Source organism: Natrix helvetica (assembly GCF_964273705.1).
Source record: "Natrix helvetica genome assembly, chromosome: 2".
In the NCBI taxonomy this organism is placed as follows: Eukaryota; Metazoa; Chordata; class Lepidosauria; order Squamata; family Natricidae; genus Natrix; species Natrix helvetica.
In genome coordinates, this window is record NC_138552.1 from 106942987 (window position 1) to 106964631 (window position 21645).

Consider the following 21645-nt stretch of genomic DNA (forward strand, 5'->3'; position numbering starts at 1 on the left):
ACTACCCATGTTTTTAGGTTGTGCATACTAATTTACTTGATGGGCTCTCTAGCTGTGCAATGAGTGGAATGGCCAGCTATTTGCATTTGATTATATTTTTAGTGTTTTTTAAAAGTTCCTTTAACATTAACCTAGCTTTCTATTTCTAAGATAATATCTTCAGGCATGTGTCTTTTCTTTTTTGGGAATGTTCCGGATCTTGGGATTTTTGATGGAGTCTTTTGTAATTGATGTAGGAACAGTGAGTCAAAAGTCCTGCTGATGTTTGTAGTAGCACAAACAAATTAAATAACTGTTATATAATAAAAAACAATCTTTGCTATTCTGTCACTTCTTGTTGCATAAATGTGCTTGCTTATTTTCTCTTTTCCTTTTTTAATCTTCACACTGACGATCTTATTGTTTGAGGCTGATAAAATAAGCAACATAAGTGGTAGAGGTGATAGAGAATAATGTGGCCAAGGAATTAAAATCCTAAACTGATTTGATAAGAATTATTTCTACTGATTGAAATTGAAAAAGCACTGCTGCCAAATTTTGAAAGTCGGTATAGCATAGATTTTGGCACGGAGGACTTGATGTATAGCTGCTGTTTTGATGCAGTCCCATGTTTTTAATATTCAGCTTAAATCAAAATAAGGGAACAAGGTTACTGACTTATTTGCTATATGTTTTTAATATATTGGATTAAATCTTAAAAATGAAAAGCTGGACTGGATAAGGAAGCATTAACATTTCCTTTGGCTCTGTTTCTTAGCTGACTTTATCAGTACTTGTGTAGGGCTTACATGATCATTATATAATTAACTGTGGGGAAATAATTGCTAAGAAACTAGGAAGTGTCTAAGTACTGAGAAAAAGTGTTTTGATGTACAACTAATAATAATCCATATATTTTACTTATCTAATATTTAACAGATTTGCAAAAGATTATTTTGAGCCCTTTGTGTTGGCATAGTCTCTTGTTTGAGGTAATGGAGTACCAAATTACTATTTTGATATATTAAGGATATAATCAAATTGATTGCATGGCAAATGATACTTTTATATTCTGTGATATCTTAATATGCTTCCATTTATTCTGACTGCATTTTAAATAAAGCAAAAAGCAATTCATTACATGAACAGAAATTTTTTTAATTAGTACTAATCAACAGCAGTTCATTATAAAACAAAACAACCCTCTGTTTTCACACCACACAGTGACATTATCCATTAGCAAGTATTTTGTAACCTTTTCAGGTTTCTACCCATTGGCAAAAAAAGGGACTGCTAATAGCAATATTTAAGGCTAAACAGGATCTGAATTGCTTGGTCCTAAAATACAAGAGGCTTCAATATAATGTTGAACATCTGTTTGTTTCCAATGCTGAAGATCATTCCACCACTACACCACTTCCGTTTCATGCTTTCTGAAGCTGTTCATCATAGATCTAACAGGATTGGGTTCATTTTCTAAGTCTTTCATGGTTTTGTTTTTAACACAACAGCAACAGTCAAGCAGCTCATATAAAAAGGCTAGTACCACCAAACATATCACAGTAAATATAAATATGACCAGGATGATAAAACAGGCAGTGTTCCAGTTGTCATGGAAAGGGTAAATTTTCTGCACTTGAAAGCCAAGATACTGATAGAGGGATGTGGTTTCATTCCAGCGGCTAATGTTGAAAGTTGCCATGTTTGGAAATTCCTCTGGTTTCTCTCTCTACAATAAATTAAAATATATAAATAGTTAGGGTTCTTTTCTCCTTTACTAACAAACTAAAACTGACAAAGTTTTAGTTTACTGCATGTCATAAATGTTTCTTTATAAAACACAAGTAGACAATTTTCCCAGGGTCAGAGGCCATAATTCCCTTCTTGGGAGGTTTTCATGTATATCACCAGAAAGACAATGAGAACCCCTGAAGGGGCAATATTGAGTAATTTTTGGAGTTTTAGGGATGGAAATTAGAGTAATTTACCATCTTCCTTTGAGAGAGAAAGTTACGTTTTGTTACCAAATTTTGCTAGTGCAGGGTTCCAAAGAATAAACAAATAGAATACAGCCATTATAAACAGCAAAACAAAAATCCTGCTTTTTAAAAGGGTGGTGCTAAAGGGTCACCAAGCCAATTTTTTCATAGATCCTCATCGGTTTCCTGATTCACTTAGCAAGTAAGCTGGGAGTATGCTGTTGCAGTAAATACCAGTAGAATGTTTTTTGCCTGAAAAGCTAGATAATGAACAATCTCTGCTTTTTTACAAATAGCATTATAATAACATAAAACCTTCAAGCGGCTGCCTGCATTCATTTTGGAGTGTTTGACTGGCATGCCAGTCATGCTCATTCTGAATAATCATTTGCAATTCAGTTCTAGTTGAGAATGTGATTATCTATAGCTCACAGCATAGTTGTATATGTGACTACACAAATGTATTACATTTATTTGGATTACTCCCAGATAAATCATTACAGTATCTTGTTTTCAAAATGTTTTTTTAAGAAGCATTTGAAGACATTTGCTGATGTAAATGGACTTACCAATGCTGCGGTATTGTTGATTTCTGGTTTCATCTTTATTGATAAAGCCAAAGTGTTTGGCATTGATAAAGCTGAATGTTCAGTATGGTGATTTTCTGAAAAATCTCAGTTTGCCAGCAATGCTCTAAAGCTGCTATAACTGAGAGGATGCTATGTTGCTGGGCTTGCAGAAACAGTGCCTTTCAATTCAGTGCTGGCAACATCATAATACCAGGAGGGACAGGCATATGGGAAGAGGCCAGGGATGTTGTGGGTACCAGCAAAGAGGCATGGAAAAGGTAAAATGGTAAAACATCTATCTCTGAAACTGGGAAACTGGGAAAGCAGAATTTAATTGAATCTAGAAAGGGTTTTCTACTCTGTTCCTGGAAAACCTTTAAAACCATTTTTAAAAGCAGTAATTTATGGGAAACAATTTCCTTTTACTACAGAGCAGGGAAAAGAACTGGGTGGAAGTGACAAATCTTCCTCAATTCATATTAACCTTTGACAGCTACATACAAGCCTCTAATTTATTATACTTGAAAGAAAGTATATAGAAGAGTTCAATAAAGATGCTTTTTCCAGCAGTATTTTACTTTTCATATATAATTCTGATCCCAGCCATCCAGATGATGCTGTGAACATTGGCTCTCCAAATGTCATTTCCCAATTACAGGAGCCAGAGGATGTCTCACCCAGTATGACCTCTTCTGATATATATCAGCCACATTGTTATAAGACAGCAGAGAGTTTTAAGCAGTCCATTTAAGTGCCTGAGGAGTGTAATATAATTGAGAGGTCTTTATGAGTTATATTAAAAGGATTCCAGATTACAGTCTGGTTCAGTGCCCTATTAACCACGCCTACCCTGCTGTTTCACTTTTTCGTTTCAATAAGAAGCTCTGAGAAAAAATAACACTGAGGAAGGAGATGCCCACTCACAGCAGAATGAAAAGCCATGTAGGATCATGGAATTGTTTCAGAGGGAAAAAAGAAAGCTATCACAAGTTGATATTTGCCCGTTCCTAAAAAGTTTAGATTTGAATTACAGACCATGGAAGTGTTTTTCAGAGACAATTCAAATTTTCAGAAAGAAACTAAACACTGCTTTGTAATGTAAGTAGATTCCTTTCCAGTTTTTATTATTTCCAATCACTGTACTAGGCAAGACTTGCAATTTCCTACGGGAAGAATGTTCTAGAGCAGATCCCATTTCTAGATACGTCTTAGATTGTTTTTACAGTCTAGGTCTAGGACAATAATTCTCTTTATAGGGTAGCTCTAACGTTTATGCAAACTTATAAATAGGATGGTGGGAAAGTCTCCCAGCCATAGCTGTGCATCTCCTCCATTTGGGTCAGGGAGATAAATAGGATACATGCACTGCATGATGGTCTAAGGCTTTAATAATTATGTCTGCCAACTGATACCATCTATTCCATTCATTATTCTCTCAAGAGTCAAGCTAATTCCTTCAAAAGAGAATGCTAGAAAATGTCTAAAGCTTTGTTTTATGATCACGGCAGTCTGCCAGGCAGTGATAAGTAAAGAACTCCAGCTAAACTGTTACAAAATCATCAACTGGGGACTGACAAAATTGTATGTCAGAAGTTATCCTACACAGAGATTTTAATGCTTCTGTTGCAGCTTTGTTAATTTCTTAGGTCAGTGATTTTCATCCTTTTCTTCACCATGGACCCTCTTTAAATACCTTGTATGGCAGAATAACAGAACAGAATAACCGAGTTGGGAGGGATTTTGGAAGTCTTCTAGTCCCAAACCCCTGATGAAGCAGGAAATCCTATATCATTTCAGACAAATGGTTGCCCAATCTCTTCTTAAAAACTTCCAGTGTTGGAGCATCTGCATTGTGCCCACCCCCCCAGGGATCCACAGACTATAGGTTGAGAACCACTGTCTTAGATGTAGATTCATCCTCTACTAGTGTAATATCTGGATCAAGCTAGATAGCAATTTACAATGTAAGTAATACAGTTCTATATCTGTAATAAAAAGAAACTAGATTCAGTGTGATAGAAGAATCCTGTGGATGTCAAATCCAAAGTAATGGCTTTGTTCAGAGCTTCTTCTGAATCAGATTGAATAGAAAGAACAGGCAGGGGGAAATCATTACAATGCTACATTTCATGGATTTATTTATCTGAGAATCAGGTTTCTATATGACACCAACAGAAGCTGTGAATTAAAGATAGTTCTTCATATTATCCTGGGAAGAAGCCCAACTCCACATTGATTACTAATCACTAGTCAAAGATAATTGGAAATACACTTCTGGAGTAAAACCAAGAGCCAATTTATTCTAAACTAATTTTCCAAAACTATATATTAGATTTCTAAACAAATGGAGTATTTGAAGGGGACTCAAGAATTATTCCATTCAAACCATTTGAAAATTAATGAACTACAATATCTGAACTGCAAAAAGCAAGAGAATTGCTACATAACAGTATAAAGGATATACGGTATAAAGGATATATACAAATCTTATAAAATTATAGCACAGGAATAGCATGTATGTTTACTTGTAACTCCCTAACTGGTTCTTTCCCTCTTTGGCAGCAGTAATATGCATTGATAGCCATGTATTCCATTTAGCCCAGTAGTTTCCTTACAGTAAAGTTGCAGTAAATTTACTATAGAATCGACAGAACAACTGCATATGTTCCAGATATAGTTTGTATTTATTAGAAGCAACATTGATAAGTGTCAAAATATTTAGAATATATTTAAAGTAAGATTTGAGTCATGGAATATAGAAAGGTGTAAGTTAGCTAATGTAAGCTCTCCATCAAGTTGATTTCTACAGCTGTATTCTTATGTTGGCAACAGCTGTTTTGTCTAATAAGGCATATTTTGTCTAATTAGAAACCAGTCTGTTTCATTTTAATATTGAATGTTTTTCTGGGAAACAGATCCCTGAATATTGAAATTTAATTTGGGTTGAAAAGGTAGAGTATATTAGTTTTTGACAGTGTGCAATTGTTTGACACAAATATTTTCTGGTAATATAATTTTACTGTTAATTGCAATATTAAGCTCTACAAGTGGGAAAAAATTAAAAGACAACACATTTCAGAATTTTTAGAACTCAATATTTAAGGAGGAAATACAATATTTCTGACTTCAAAAATAGCTAGGCAGTTTTTCATAAGGATATTCATTACTCATTTTTATTTTAAATCTTACTTTGATAAAGTGAGGCGTATTATAGAATCTCAGGCTAAAGTTTATATTCAGGGTCACTTACGCTTATGCAAGCCGGCCTGGCCTGAATAAAATAAATTATTAATTTCATTTCATTTCTAAATCTCATTGTAAATGTCTATTGGGTTTTTTTTGATATTCTATTTAATGTTTCTTTTAACTTTTGTAATATGTATTTTTATGCTGTAGGCTGCCCTGAGTCCTTTGGGAGAAGGGCGGCATATAAGTCCAATAAACCTAAACCTTATTTAACTATAAATAAATGGATTTCTGTCCTATTCTAAATTAAATATATAATATATATTTCTATATCCATGATGGTAATTTTTGTACTGGGAGTTAAATTTTTTGAAACAAACCATGTTCTATCAGAATTAGAAATTTCAGTAGAATTGAGGAGAAAGGAGCTGACGTCGCAACGACACAACAGTCAATACTTTTGCTGCTGGATGTTCCTTTTGGTCCTAAAACATCCCGAAGAGATGTCTCAGGGACACCACAAAGTCCCTGATTGATCCAAGAGAATCTCTTCTTGTCGGAGACAGAAGCGCAGCCAAAAGCTGCTGAAGTTAGGACAGCTCTGCAACAGGAGGAAAGCGGAAAGAGAAAGTGTGTCCATCTGGTGAGGAAATCTTATTGTTATAAAAGAGACTGCCCCCCCCCCCCCAAAAGTTAAAGCTAAATTAAATTTGAAAACAGAAGAAAATTAGCGGCGAAATTAAGCTACATTGGACAGTGTGTTATCTTTTTTAACTTTTCTTTTATGGATGGAATTTTTGCAAATATTTCCTATTTGTTAAAGTGAACTGATTAGTTTTTCTTCTACTTTTTTTTGCCTATGGATTAAAATCTTTTTCTTTATTTTTATAATACTGGTTTGGATGGTTTTTTTTTCTATTTTGCTTCACTTGAGAATTTTGTTTCTCTTAAGCCTGGAATATAAAGAAGATATAAAAGGAATTCAAAGAGGGTTGTAATATCAGAGGCAAAGGAAGTAACACTGCCACTTGGAGGCTGGAGGCTTGAGTCTTGGAAACATTGCCCTTTCTTTTTTTGCTTTGATCATTTTGACTTTGCACTTCAAGGTTCTTCAGCTTGTTTATAGAGAGTGATAAGGAGAAGAGCATGGGTTGTTGATACAGGTGCTCTTTGGGAGGTTCATTGGCAGCTGGAGAGAAGTGAAAACAAAGCCTTGTTTTGAAAGATTATAAATGAACTTGCGTCACATCTAATAAAAAGTTTTGAATCCTAGAGTGGCAGTGTTTACCAGTTGGAAGAATGGCACAACATCAAAAAGAAACCTTAACATTGCAAAAGATTATGTTTGAAATTCAAAAATTATTAGAAGTAACAGAGAAAATTGAGAAGAGATTGGAAAATATAGATTGTAAAACAGTAAAATTTGATGGAAAAATTGAAGATGTTCATCAAATGGAAAAAGTGGAGGTTAGAGTCCTAAAAACTGAAGGGAAAAATGAACAAAGAGACAAGATAATTGTTGATACCAACAGTGAATTGAGCGTGCTTGGAAATGGAAAGAGTGGAATATGGAAAAGGGAGATAGATGGACAGGAGCTCTACCCCAGATTTCAAGGTATAGAATAAGAAAAAAGAGAAGAATTGATGGATCTAAGGAGAGAAATTTTGTCAGAAGCACTATTGATAACCAAAGATAAGCTGATTAAAGAAGCAGATGGGGGATTTCGAGATTATATAAGATATGCAACAAGCAACAAGTTGCGAAGAGAAGTCCATACAAATCTTATTAAGGAAACAACCAGAAGACTAATCCCACAAATGGCAAAAGACGTAAGACTGCACTATTACTGGAAAGACACAGGTTGATATATGAAAGCTGATAATAAAAAATTAGTCAAATTTAGTTAAATTTAGAGCATTATGTAAAAAATGAAGTGATAATGGATATAGTTAGATAAATAATTGATAATGACAACAATGTATACATATGTATTGGTTTGATAAGAGGAAATTTGATATAAATGGTGACTACGAAGGGAAGTTTAGAAATTCTGTTATGTATGAAAACTTATAATAAAAAATTTAGTCAAATTTAGTTTAAAATAATGTCTATATATGTACTGGTTTGATAAAAGGAAATTGGATATAAATTGTAAACAATGATTAAGAAAGGAGGTCTAGAAACTTTGTTATTAAATATAATCATTTTTTTATTTAGAACATGTCCTAAGGATGTAATGTTACCGGATGATAATGGAAATAGTTAACATTGGAATGTCATTATGTGGTTTTTCTTTAAATTTTGGAATATTTTATATAAAAGGAGGTAAAAACAATTATAGTCAAATGAAGGTTGAGGTACGTTGATAGTAATATATATATATAAATATATTTGATTTAAAATATATAACTTGATATGAATTTTAGGTGATGATTGTGGAAGGGATGCACAAAAGTTTTTTGTAACCAATTGACACACTTCCTACAATTTGTAATGGAAGATGGTTTTGTGGTGTTTTTTCTGTTTTGTTTGTCTGTGTTTATTCAAAAATAAAAAAATCTTATATATAAAAAAAGAAATTTCAGTAGAATTAATATATGCAGCTGAATGCTAGCTAAACATATGGTTTAAAATAAAATATGTACTATTTACTGACTGGTTATATAAGAATGAAATTTTATTTGGTTATACAAAGAATAAAAATAGGCTATTTATGAAGTTCCCTGGATTGCTTTAAATAATCCTTATTAGAATTCTTAGAAGAAAGCTTTGAATAAAATCCAGGAATTTCTGTAAATTTGGTTGCAATCTTAAATCATTTGAATATATGTGGGGAGGGGGCAAGCCTCACTAACCTTCTGTTTTATATCTGAAATACATAACATTGCACTATTATCAGCTGATATAAAATAAATTACTTGTATATATAATAAATTACATATATAAATACCAGTGGCTAGTTCAGATGGAATTAAGTTTGCGGAAGTTTATTTATTAAATGGTTACAAACCCAATTAATTTCTTTAAAGCGATGCCCATGTTAACAACTTACTGATACAATGGCCAGATGGCACGGCTAGATGAAGAGATCAGTTTACTGCTTGGCTAATAAGGTTTTGCAATTTAGTGATTGTATAAATTTGGAAAAAAATAAAAATCTTGCTAGCATTTAAAAATACACTGTCCTGTTTATTAAATTTTACCTTCCAAAATGAAATTAATATTAGGAAACACAACGTCAGATCTAGTTTACAATTACTGGGTAGGTTAGTCTCTTTTAAAAATGGATGGTCATCAATTCTTCATAAATGCACAGATGGCAAGATTCTCTATTATCACAAGACAAGCACCTCTGCATTTAACCACCATGTTCATAAGCGTCAGAATCAAAAGCAACTATAATTTAAAAATGCATCAATAAGGGGTCTTACATATTCTGATTTTCTGAAAGGTATTCATTTTTTGCAAAGAAGAACATAATTTTAAGACATTAATTCTTCAAAAAAAATATAGACGTACCTCTTTTCTGAAAAGATGCTGGAACTGTGCTGATCTGCTGTTTAATACAGCTTCTGGTACAGCTAAGATGGAGCTTTGCTACTATTGGCTGAAGCAGAATGCAGCTGACAGCTTCCTTTATGCTTATTTGCATTAGACCCTTACCCAACGAGGAAATCATTCATAAAACTGAAATATATAAAATACCAGATTACATTCTACCTACTTTCTTAACCTCTTTAAAAGCTTATTTAACAATGAAATATATTTTAAACAATGTGCTCTATTTTGCTTTAGTTTGCTTTGATATTTATTGTTTTAATTTATTCAGGGTTTTTTTCTAATAGCAGATTAAGCTGGTGTGAAACATACACATGTAAAGTCAAGAGCTTAATAGAGGAGAATTACATATATGCATATTGGAACACAAACATTCATATATTTTAACTATAAAGATACCTTATTACTTACCATTATTCTTTGTCTTTCACTTTATGATATAAGCTATTGAAATATGTGAAATTAAAGTAGTGATTTCTGAATTGGCTTAATAAGATTTCATTTCCCATTTCCCATTGTCTTCAGGCCTACTCTGTAATTCTAGTTTGCCATTTAATCAGATAATAGTTGTAAAAAAACACAGCATGTTTAAACATTTTGTTCAGGCTTATATATTACTAAATTTGTAAACTGCTTTTTAGTAGCTCAGCATAACTGACAAAAAATGACAAGCACAACAATATATATGCAAAAGTCATATAATAAAATACTATTAAACACAGTTGAAAAAAAAGATATATTTTGATATTTCCAGGTATTTAAAATTATTTTCAGTGGATTTTCGTGACCAAGCAAATAAATTGGATTTCTTATTTGTTAAAACTATGAAAGAAATCTCAAAATTACCTCATAAAATGAATTTAAGAGAATATAACAAGACATGTAATACATTTACAAATTCTTGTCTATGGTATGGGAGTGATAGGCTATTACCACCTTCTAAGATTTTTTTTTCTAGTTTTATTGTTTAGTTTATAAATCTGGAATTTCCTCATGATCTTCCATCCCAGTACCAACCAGGCTAATACCCTGTTTAATTTTTTCAAGTTTTAGCTAGTCAATTAAGTACTGCAATTTATTTTGATTCAATACATCATTTCATCTGGAACTAAAATGAAGCCAATATAAAGTAAACAAATGTAAAATTATGATCATTTCCATTTTCTTCCTGTTGACCATCATTTTTTCCAGAAATGGTTTTTTAATATAATACTTAAAATCCTAATCTACCCAAAGCTTTTTAAATGTTCTCTTCCCATTGTCTAGACTCTGTGCTTTTCTTGGAACAATATGGATTACTTAGAATCCTTTGTATTTTTATTTGATTGCAACTGTTTTAACCCAAAAACCATTGAGGCAGTTTTGAACATATTCCTTTTCTTCAGGGAAGTTTTCAGTACTTCAAAACACAACATCCTTCTGGATCATCTCACCATGATGGGATGCAAATATAGCTGTGCTATGTTTGCAGTTCTTTTTCAGGCTAAGAAACAGGAAGATATAGTATGAGCTACTTCCAGCTTAAGTAACCTGGAACCACCCACGATAGTGTACACTGTACACATTTTCCAGAAACCTCTTTTCCATTTTGTAAGTTTCTTCTATATCCCCTCATTTTTTTAAAATTGTAATATGTAAGCTTGGAGGGAGGGAGGAAGAGAGAGGGAAAGAGACAGAGTGGATTTCTTTGGGGGACACCAAACATAGATGTTTTCCTGGACACCGATTTTTTTTTCCAAATGTAACTTTCATAAATTGCTTCCCGTATTTTTTTATGATCAACCAATTGATTTAAATTCTGAGTTGTCCTGATAGCAGTTTCCTATAAGAAGAAAAATATACATTCTTGTAATTCAGTATAAATCGAGAAACAGTTTTCATATAAAGTTATTTTGTAATTCTGTTTTAAGAAAGTTTAAAAAAACCCTCAATTATTATTATATAGATTTTCAGCTGTCTGTGTATGAGTCAGATCTATTGTGATTCTTTTTAATTGAGTCTATTTTTTAGGATATTAATTTTAATTAAAGTGCATTAATTTGTTTTTTGAATGAATAGTTTTGCTGCTTTAAGACTGGACCAAGAGATGTATAGCATAATTTGTAGATTTATATATTTTTTTAGAGTAGCATGTTTACCGATAATTTGTTGACTTGAAAATGTCTTGTGCTTTAAAATGAATTTGAAAATGAATTGTGCTTTAAGAAATTCTGGTTTCTCCATTTTTTTTCGGATTCAATAGAATTCTAGTAAATTTATTTTAAAAATTCCCAATTTTATTAATAGCCTAATAAAGTATATTGGTCAATATTTTCATGGATTTGGTTACATAAGTATATACCTGTATTTCACTACGCCTGACCTACCATTTTCTTTTCTTTTATAGACCACAGCAATGGAACTTTTAATTTGAAAGCTCTTTCTGGAGGCTCTGGCTACAAGTTTGGAGTGCTTGCAAAGATAGTGAACTATATGAAGGTATAATTTTGCTGCCAAGTTTACTATGTGCACCTTTTATGATTATCATATTTCAGCTACAATATTTAAATATTGTGTGATGACACAAAAAATAGGTACAAAAAGAATTTCAGACCTGTGCTTGCTAATTGGGGCAATATATTGTTCTCCCAGATGAACTATTGTTGGATTAAGCCAATGAACACTGAGATTGGGATTTGATATTTTTTATTTTAGAACGGAGTACATTTATTATTTATAATTAACTAAAAATTGTGCATTTTAGGTAAGCACAGCATTTACAATATACCCTGTGGTCTCTTTATTTATTGCAAATAAATGTAATGCAGTACTATGCATAGTTTTGGGATTGGGTTTTTTGTTAATAATTATTTGGATAATCCCCCTTTATTCATGAGCTTCAAACTCACAAAAGGCTGAATGGGATTGCTGTGAGGAGCATGTTTGCCCAGGGTTAATCTTCCTTTGGTAATGTGGGCATGTGCTGAAGATGAATAGAGTGATGTTATATGATGCAGTCCTGCAAAGTGTAGAAAGAAAGCCATGTCTGAATTGTTTGGCATGATGACATATAAATTGAATAGACTTCCTAAAAATGTGATTCAGTAGTATTGTTCAAACTCATTTATGCCAAGAAGCCTCTCTTACTTTACCCAGAGTGAAAACATCCTGGTACAAGTTGGATGGGATAAAAGCTACTTGTGATAAAGTCCTTTTGAACTGATTTGTGGTCTGTTGTCTAGTAATACAACATTGCTCTAATACTGTTGTAATTTATTTAGGTAGTTCACATCATTTTCAATATCTGGTTAATACTGAAAATGCAGCACAGGCAGAATTTAAAAAGTAACTTTTGAAATTGAAGCAGATCCTTGAGCTATTTAAGCAAGATTACTTTTGCACATATTTTGTCAGCTTCTAATGTAACTAATCTTATAGTTTTGAAAGATAATAAAATCATTTTTTTTTTGTTAGACACGACATCAACGTGGTGATACCCATCCATTAACTCTAGAAGAAATATTAGATGAAACACAGCACTTAGACATTGGACTGAAGCAGAAACAGTGGTTAATGAGCGAGGTAACAAAAGTAGTTATTCAGGGTACTAATTTAAATAAATATGATGATCAAATAAATAATAATTTAATAATAAGAAACTGTTATCAACTCTCATGCCCAAAACTGGCAATGAAAGCAGATGTACAAATATAAGTTATTGCTTTCTGGTTATACAGTTTCTATGTTATTAACTTTAAGGTTAATTTGCCCTAAAAATTGTTTTTTAAGCATACTGTATATAGTGTCAATGAATTACATGAAGAAAATACATTACAAGATTTGTCAAGGAATATAAACTTTATAAACTTTCATTTGTATGATATTATATCTGAATTATTTTTATTGTTGAAATTGTATAAACAAATAGTAAAGATCATTGTATGTGTCCCTGTCTGTCTGTCCATCCATCCATCCATACACATACACACACACACACACAAATATATGTATACGCAGACACACACTTCGTATTCTCAGATGTTTTTGTATGGTTATGTTTTCAAATGTAAAATATTTTATGCTTTTTACAATTAAAATTCAGTATTTTATTTTCACATACATTTAAAAAATATCTAAGTTAAATTAATACATCTAATAACAAAGTCCAATATGAAAATAGCCCTGTTTAAAGTATATCAGTACTACTCACCCCTACATTGAGAGTGATTGACTGACTAAGTCATTCATGAGACACACATACAGCAAAATATGCTATTCTAAGGAGACCAGATCAGAGGTGATTGATATAGACATGCCCTAGGCAGATTCTTTTTTGTTGTTAATTTCTCAAAATTATTCAGTTTTCTGTAAATACTGTGATAAACAGTAGCACACACAATTCAAACATTGTTAATTTTACGAAGTCCATGTATGCTATGTCCTATCAGCTGAGTTCTTTTTTGTTTTGTTTTCATTATAGGCCCTTGTCAGCAATCCTAAAATAGAAGTTATAGATGGGAAATATGCCTTCAAGCCTAAGTATAACTTAAAAGATAAAAAGGCGCTGTTGAGGCTTTTGGATAAGCATGATCAACGAGGATTAGGAGGAATACTTTTGGAAGATATTGAGGAAGGTCTTCCTAATGCACAAAAAGCTATTAAGGTAAGCAATACTTATCATTGCATCTTTCAAGTTTGTTAACTGGTTACAAGGCATTTGGATTAGTAACATCTCTTTCAATTATAATGTAGAGCAATTTTTCTTTTTTAAAATCCTGGTGGCAAATTCATAGGTCTCTTCTTGAACAATTTGGCAGCTTCTGAATCTGGAAAAAATAGGTTTTTTAATTTCTTTGAATGTATTTCTTTATTATTATGATCATTAACCAGCACAAGAAAATGGATGTTAAAACGTTCAAAATGTCGAAAACTAAATTAACAATATCAGGATAGTTAAGAAAAATACATATAGACCCCAAACATATCTAAAGGACAATATTAAATCAGAATATCCTAAATGGCTTCCTCAGGTTACACATATACAATAAGAGGAAATTAAAATTACCAATCTGAATAATATAAAGTTGGAATATCAGTATAAAATGCAAATAAAAAACCTCCCTTTTTACGACATTGTAATCTCTTAATTCAGGGTAGAATCAGGGCAACTGAATGGAGCTGAGCGTTTACTGGTTGGATGCCCTTCCTGGCGCCACATGGAGTTCGCAGCAGATATTTTTTCTTTGCGCCCTAGAGGAGAGAAATATCTGCTGTTACCTAGGATTGAATTCTCAACCTTCCAAGTGGGAGATGAGCATCTTCACCACTAGGCCACCATGCCACTAATCTGTATTTTTTAAAAAAGCCCATGAATATAGATATATGTATTTGCATAGTTTAATATATTTTGTAGTGGCGCAGTGGTTAGAATGCATATTGCATGGCTAACTCACTGCTCACTCCAGGAGTTCAATTCTGAGCGGTTCAAGGTGGACTCAGCCTTCCATCCTTCCAAGGTCTCATATTGTTGGGGTCAATATGTTGACTCTATAAACTGCTTAGAGGGGGCTGTAGAGCACTGTAAAGTGGTATATAAGTCTAAGTGCTATTGCTGTTTGTATCAGTTTAAAATACAAATAATTATACATATACACACATATACATACATTCTTTTTTTCTCTGTCTCTCTCTGTCTGTCTGTCTCTCTCTTTCTCTCTCTCACACATATGTGTATTCATAAATGAAGTAATAACACTATCCAAAAGGGATTTAAGAATTATAAACCTATCTTACAAACCCTTGTCACACCTGAGAAAATGTATCATAATAGCTGACGTAGCATTGGCCTCAAAGCCAATGATTAATATTAAGTAAGCCATTTCTGGCTATTCATATCAGGCAGGTTCCTTTCTTAATTATTCTTTGCTTGGTTTGCATGTTATTTCATAATTGATGTCAGAAAATAGAAGTTGCTTATAGTGTTGATCCTATTTTTCTAATCGGGGGTGAAGTATTTGGAGCCTTTTCAGGTTCTGTAAAAAACTGGCAATACAGAAGAAATGCTGAAAGAAATTTATGCAGCTGCCGAATATCTCATGAGAAGTGTCTTTGGCCAGCATACAGTAGTCACTAAAAAGAACACATATAAAAAAGACATTTAAAAATAGAAAAATTGCATTAAAATGGAGATGATTAAAATTGCAGCTATTGCCATTATCCTGTTATCAAATCAGTGTTACACTGCTGAGTTATATACTGTACATCTTGTCAAAAGATGTATTTAATTCAGTGAAATTTACGTTCAAACAATTACAGCAGTACAGCTTAAATGTAGCAAATGGAAAACTGATGCTGACAGTAATTCCTTAGGATTTCTACAGTTGACAAGTTCCTCCTAGTGGCTGCAAAGGATTCTGAATTTTGGCTTTCCACATCTAAGATGCATTATTATTTTTGATTAAAGCCAAAAGCTTAGGATAACACATTCTTCCACAAAATGACAGGCATTGAATTGTATTTTTGTTCATATTTGCTCACTGTAGGCTATATGGCATTGAGAGAGCATTGACTGATTTACATAATAGAAACCATATTACATAAAAGTTTATGAGAATAAATTTTTACTTAATTTTTAAAAACATATTTCTAAATTAGTTGTTCCCCTGTGGCACAGTTTCGTAAAGCCACATGAAGCTATTGCACATACTCAAAGGGTAACTGTCAAGGCAGTTAATTATTCTTTCTTTGTCCAGTATAGCAAGAGAAGAATTATCTCCTCCTGGAGCCAATCTTTGATAATAAACTTGATATCTATTATCTATTCTTCTAGAGATAATGGCAAAACTATGTCACATAATAAGTTTTCAAAACCCAAAGCAAACAGTAAGTTACTTTAATAGTTACTTTTTCCTAATTTGCTAATCTGTCCTTCAGTGGTGGAAAGGCCCAGGTTCTAGCCCAGCCATGGATCTAATTGGATGGCTTTGGATCAGTCTTCCTTATAGAGAGAAAATAAGTGAGAGGAAGAAATATAAGATATATCATCTTGAGTGGGATAGAAATCTAATAAATAAACCAGGGGTGTCAAACACACATCGTCACGGTGGCCTGATGTATTGGGACTATTTTCCCCTTTGCTAAACCAGGCATGGGTGTAGCCAGCACATGTTGCATCTGGCCCTTGGGCTGGGAGTTTGACAGCCCTGAAATAATCAAAAATTGTAAATATAATGGAGAAAATTATGAATACAGTATTTTCATCCGATCTGCCATAAAATGCTTGCAAATGATAGATTTGTTACTTGTATACATGGAGCAAATCAATTGCAGGTTTCCACTGAAATCTGATTCTAAAATCGGCTTTGATTGCTGAACATTTTTTATACCTCTATTTGCAGACACAGTTGTACAAAAACTTGGCATTCTGGAAATTACAGTTGATATACACTTACCATTCTGTATTTATATTTGAGGCAGGCTTTAGGAGACCAGATCATCTTTGTTACCCGTCCTGATAAGAAGAAAATTCTATTCTACAATGATAAAAGCTGTCAATTTACAGTGGATGAAGGTTGGTTTTTTTCATTTAACTTTGCATTTGTGTCATAATTATAAATGCTAAATGTGGTAATTTTATTGTTTGAAATGCCAAAAATATTCTTTGGTTGTATCTGAGTTCATTTAACATTTCATAGCTTGAATTTGAATATGCTATTAAATAGTCTACTTTTCCTCAAACTCTGGAGAGTTGCGATGTTGTATTACATTATCCTCCCACATTCAGAGTTGTACAGGTAGTTCTCAATTTACAACCATAATTGAGCCCAAAATGTATGTTGCTAGGTTAGAAATTTGTTAAGTGAGTTTTGCCTCATTTTGTTACTTTTCTTATCACATTTGTTAAGTGAATCACTGCAGTTGTTAAGTTAGTAACATGGTTGTTAAGTGATTCTGGCTTCCCCATTGACTTTGCTTGTCAGAAGGTCGCAAAAGAGGATCACATGATCCCAGGACATAGCAACCATCATAAATATGAACCAGTTGTCAACCACCCAAATGTAAAACATGTGACTATTGCGGTGCTGCAGTGGTCATAAGTATGAATCACTTTTTTAGTGCCATTGTAATTTCGAATGGTCACTAAACAAACTGCTGTAAGTTGAGGACTACTTGTACATCAGTGTTCTTGATAAACTAGTTTCTAAAATCACTGTCAAAGTCAAACTGATAGATCTTTGATTGATTCTTTTACTTGCTTTTCTAAAATGTCTACGTTTTGATCTAGGAATTATAATTTATTTCCTTCCCTTCAAAAGAAACTTGGATTTCACCCAAATTCTTTAAACAAATGTTCTGCATTTAGATTAGATTATTTATTTTCTTCCTTTGATCTCCAAAAATATCACAGTGAAGGTAGGAAGGTCCTTAAATTGATCTCTAGATGGCAGTATTATCTTGTAAGTCCTCTGTTGCCTGTATGACTTTTAGTTTTGACTTTTAGTATTTACATTTTGCACTTCATTATTTTTATTTACTAAATTGTCATATTTTCATGGCGATTTATAAAAATATATTTTCTAGTTAATTTATATTTTAAATAGTCACTAATGTCATTTTATATATACATACTGTTAAGTCTGAGCTGATGTGACTAGGCAGAGATCTTGAAGATGAGGTAAATAATTTTGCATGGGAAGTTTTAAGTTCTCTTAGTCAATTTCTGATGATGAATCCCTAAAGAAGAAGAGCTGTTACAATTTTTGCATGGTTCAGAATTAAACTCAACATCCTTCTGAAATTTGTTCACATGCTTAGAGATGCACATAAAATTTGACTGGAGTGGCCAAACTTTTGCATGCAATTTGTAAATCTGTAGGTGGGTTTGATATAAAGAAAAACATGAAGATTAGAACTGCCAGTATCAAAGTGCTTTTTTATAAACCTGCAGGGCAAATACATTTTGAAAGTATGGTTGTTCAGAAAAGGGAAGGTTAGAGAAAAAAACAACATTGGAACTCTTTGGAACTCTTTGCGTTATGAAAATGGTTACAGGGAGAATTAATTATGCATAGAGTGGATGTAACAGCAGGATTGAGCCCATGGTCTAAGAGATTTAAGATCTCAGAATGCATTCCCCCGAAACTCTGGGTTTATACACACTAACTCCACTTTCTGGGTTGGTATTAGTGCTATTACCACCCATCTTCCTGGGGAATTACTTCTTTTAATATCTTCCCCAGTGGTCCCGCATGTGAGGCAGATAAGGGGTCCATAGCCTATTAGTGTCTGGCAAAGATAAGAAAAACTCAAAGCACCATTAAAAATTTCGCATAAAAGAAGGAGACTATACATTTGGGACAGATCCAAGGGGTGAAGGATCTGCTGTTCAGTTTCCACTATATAATATTTATAAAGTAACTGGTTTCACTGATATAGTGAAGTTCACAGACAATAGTTTTAGAAGACCAATGAAGTTATTAACTAGTATACAGATAAAAGATCTTATTACAGGCTCTTGACTAAAACATTCCCCTATACCTTAGAGGCAAACAGAATTTCTCTTTGCTTCCATAGAACTCAAGGTCAATGGAAAAGCCAGAATGAGGTTGCAACTTTGTCCCCGCAACTTGCTCCCACTCCCACACTTTTTCCCATGAGGATCCCTCAGGTGGCGTGGGGATCTCATATTCTGTAAGCCTCATCTATGGCACTTACCCACCTGTACCGGTCCCTGCATCTATGTAGTACCTGCCCACAACACTTTGCCATTCACTTATTACTCTTGTCCTATAAGAAGCTTTTGCCTGCTGACCTGCTTGCCTTGGAGAAATTTTCAGCAGCATAAGGGAGCGCTTCCTGATTCATGCCTCTTCCTACATTGCATTCATATAGGGTCCTCACTTGACAACTACACAGTCTTTACTAAACGATGACAACTGGGATTACCATCATTAAGCAATATGGCCACATGATGTTGCACTTTAGCAATGGAAATTCCAGTCCCAATTGCATTCATAACCCAAGGGTTATCTGTATCTTTGTGCCTTTTCTGTCCCTTGCTGATGACGCTTTGGTGTTCTTAGCAGAAAGTAAGGACATAGGTGCTTACTGCTGTATGTGTATAAGTTGTTTCTGCAGAAAGTTGTGCTAAATGCAGGATTGCTTGTAAGAACTGATATGATTTGAGCACTGGTGATAACAAAGCTTAACTGTAAATTCCAGGGTCTGGGAAAGACAAGGATAATGCTATTACTCTTATATTTATTTCATTTATTTCTCCAGATCCTTCTCTCTTTTGCCTCCTAATAATGATTCTTCTATATTACACTTCATTTCAGTTTTTAGATTTGTTTCCTGGCAGAGTCAAATGACTCTCTTCATCCCTTCTCATGCTAGCCGTAGAATCTCCCTTTTTTCTTCCTTGGCATGTGAATGTTATTGATGTGAAAGATGGAACATTTCTCAGAAATGTTTCTACATGGATTATTTTTATCCCTAACCCAAAGTTCAAAAAAGGAAAAGGAGAGACTTATTTGCCACAAGAAATGTTGAGGAACTTTGGTTTGGTTTAATAAATAAACGGATTTTATTACATGGGTGACTATCCAAAGGAGCTCTCAACTGGGCTCATAACTGTTCCCCTAACTTTTTGTATAGTAGTTTTGCAACCTGGTTCCAGTTGCAAATTGGCCCAAAAGAAGCACTATACTTCTAGAATGTAAAAAAAAAACCCAAAATATATCTTGTGTAGTACTTTACCATCTTGGCATTTATTTTGTCTTGCTTGCCAAAAAAAGGGAAGGAAAACCTTACCTTGTGAATTTTTCTTTTTGTACATCTGGTGGCATTCTTTCTGTATCAATCAGTGCATGTCTTACAATAAGTGCTAGAAAGCTCTCCTATATATGCCCGAAAATGTGACTCTCTGTTAAAGAGGCACTCAAGTAATTTTTTGGGGGGATTATTGCACATTTTGGGAAATTTGAGAACAAGTCATAGATGCTGTTAAAAATGGCTGTAATGGAATAAGTGCTACCTATTAAAAATGGCTTTTAAATGGCAAATTTGGGATTAAAAGAGAAGTATTTTTTAAAAAAACATGGCCGAGGCCCAATCTGATTTCCAAAGTACAATATTGCTTTTTGAATCTATTTTCTGTTTTAGCAAATGAAGCTCAGAAACAAGTAAGTTTGCTAAGAAGCTGAGCACAAAAAGTGCAGCCTATACCGCAAATGCCATCTTGCGTATCTTCTCAAAAGCACAATAAAACACTGATTTCACAGATGTCAAAATATCAATGCATATATTCACATACCACTAATAAAGTTTATCACATGCAAAACATGCACTACATCAAAACAATAAAAGTTGGCCTACATTTTAAATAATATGAATGCACGGCATATCAAAAAGACCACTCTTGTTACCCACAACCTCCTCCAGCACCTCTAAGGCAGTCCCTAACATCAGGTCATCCCATATCTCCCTATCTAAACAAACACTGGATTTTAACTACCATTCATTTTTATATTCTAAGAATTGGTTGGAGCATCATTTCTTTGTTTTTATTTCTTTACCTTAAATCACAATATTTAGAAATGCTTAGAAATAGATAAGGAATCACTGGAGAGAAAAATGGTACAAACATTCATCGTTCTGTTGCCGCTTCAGCAGTCCACAATATCTCTCTACACTTAGAGATACTGATTAATTATCAGTATCAATACTGATTAATTATCATCACTTTTCCACTGCAGTGTGCAATGCCTGGGGAGAGCGAGTCTTACACTAACTTCATATGTAGCTTTTTTATTAATATGTTTGAAACTTTGCACAAAAACTTGATAAGATAATGTTGGGATATAGGAGGAAGTTAAAAATATGAAGGTGAACATTCACATAAGCAAGAGACTGAATACTTGATTATACAGTATCTATTTTTTCCCTTTGGAAAAAATATGTTTCAGGGAATCCCTTTTTCAGCAATTGACAAATAAGTAACTGAATGAAATATCCTTCTTCCTTTCTTAGCTAATTTAGGAAAATGAAGGTTATAAAGCTGGGCACTGTAAAGAATCATTGAGCGACTCTTTCTTTTACTTAATTTAACAGTCTCCTTTTTCTGGAAACAAGTGGGACTCTGATAATCCTGAACTTTGTTAGTTACTAGACACAAATTTAAATCACTTAAAAGAAAATCTGATTCTCTGCTCCCTCTTTGAAATGCTCATGATCAGGTCAGGTAGCAGGTACACTCATTTCAGAATTGGGCTACTTCCTATTATATGCATTTTTCTCTCTTTTAAAAATTGATTTAAAGCTATTATAAATATCCAGTTGTAGGGTTTTGTTGTTTTTACTTCAGTAGTTAAAGAACTGTCATGGAATCTTTTAC

The 21645-nt window shown here is 33.3% G+C and overlaps 2 protein-coding genes across 2 annotated transcripts in view; one reads left to right on the forward strand and one right to left on the reverse strand.

Moving 5' to 3' along the window:
* GTF2E2 (general transcription factor IIE subunit 2) overlaps positions 1-21645 on the forward strand; it is a 41482-nt gene that overhangs the window by 11868 nt on the left and 7969 nt on the right. Inside the window, exons 3-6 of the mRNA XM_081940150.1 lie at positions 11659-11750; positions 12726-12833; positions 13732-13914; positions 16728-16821. Of these exons, the coding sequence (XP_081796276.1) occupies positions 11659-11750; positions 12726-12833; positions 13732-13914; positions 16728-16821 (477 nt within the window). The remainder of the gene's footprint in view (positions 1-11658; positions 11751-12725; positions 12834-13731; positions 13915-16727; positions 16822-21645) is intronic.
* On the reverse strand, positions 1117-9356 carry SMIM18 (small integral membrane protein 18). Its single transcript, XM_081940152.1, has 2 exons — positions 9234-9356; positions 1117-1708 (listed from the first exon to the last, which is right to left on the reverse strand). Exon 2 carries the CDS (start codon positions 1679-1681, stop codon positions 1388-1390), a length of 294 nt encoding a protein of 97 aa, XP_081796278.1. The 5' UTR covers positions 1682-1708; positions 9234-9356; the 3' UTR covers positions 1117-1387.

Bases quoted from the DNA above. Each gene is read 5' to 3' on its own strand.
- SMIM18 (XM_081940152.1), bottom strand. From the start codon at position 1,681: ATGGCAACTTTCAACATTAGCCGCTGGAATGAAACCACATCCCTCTAT.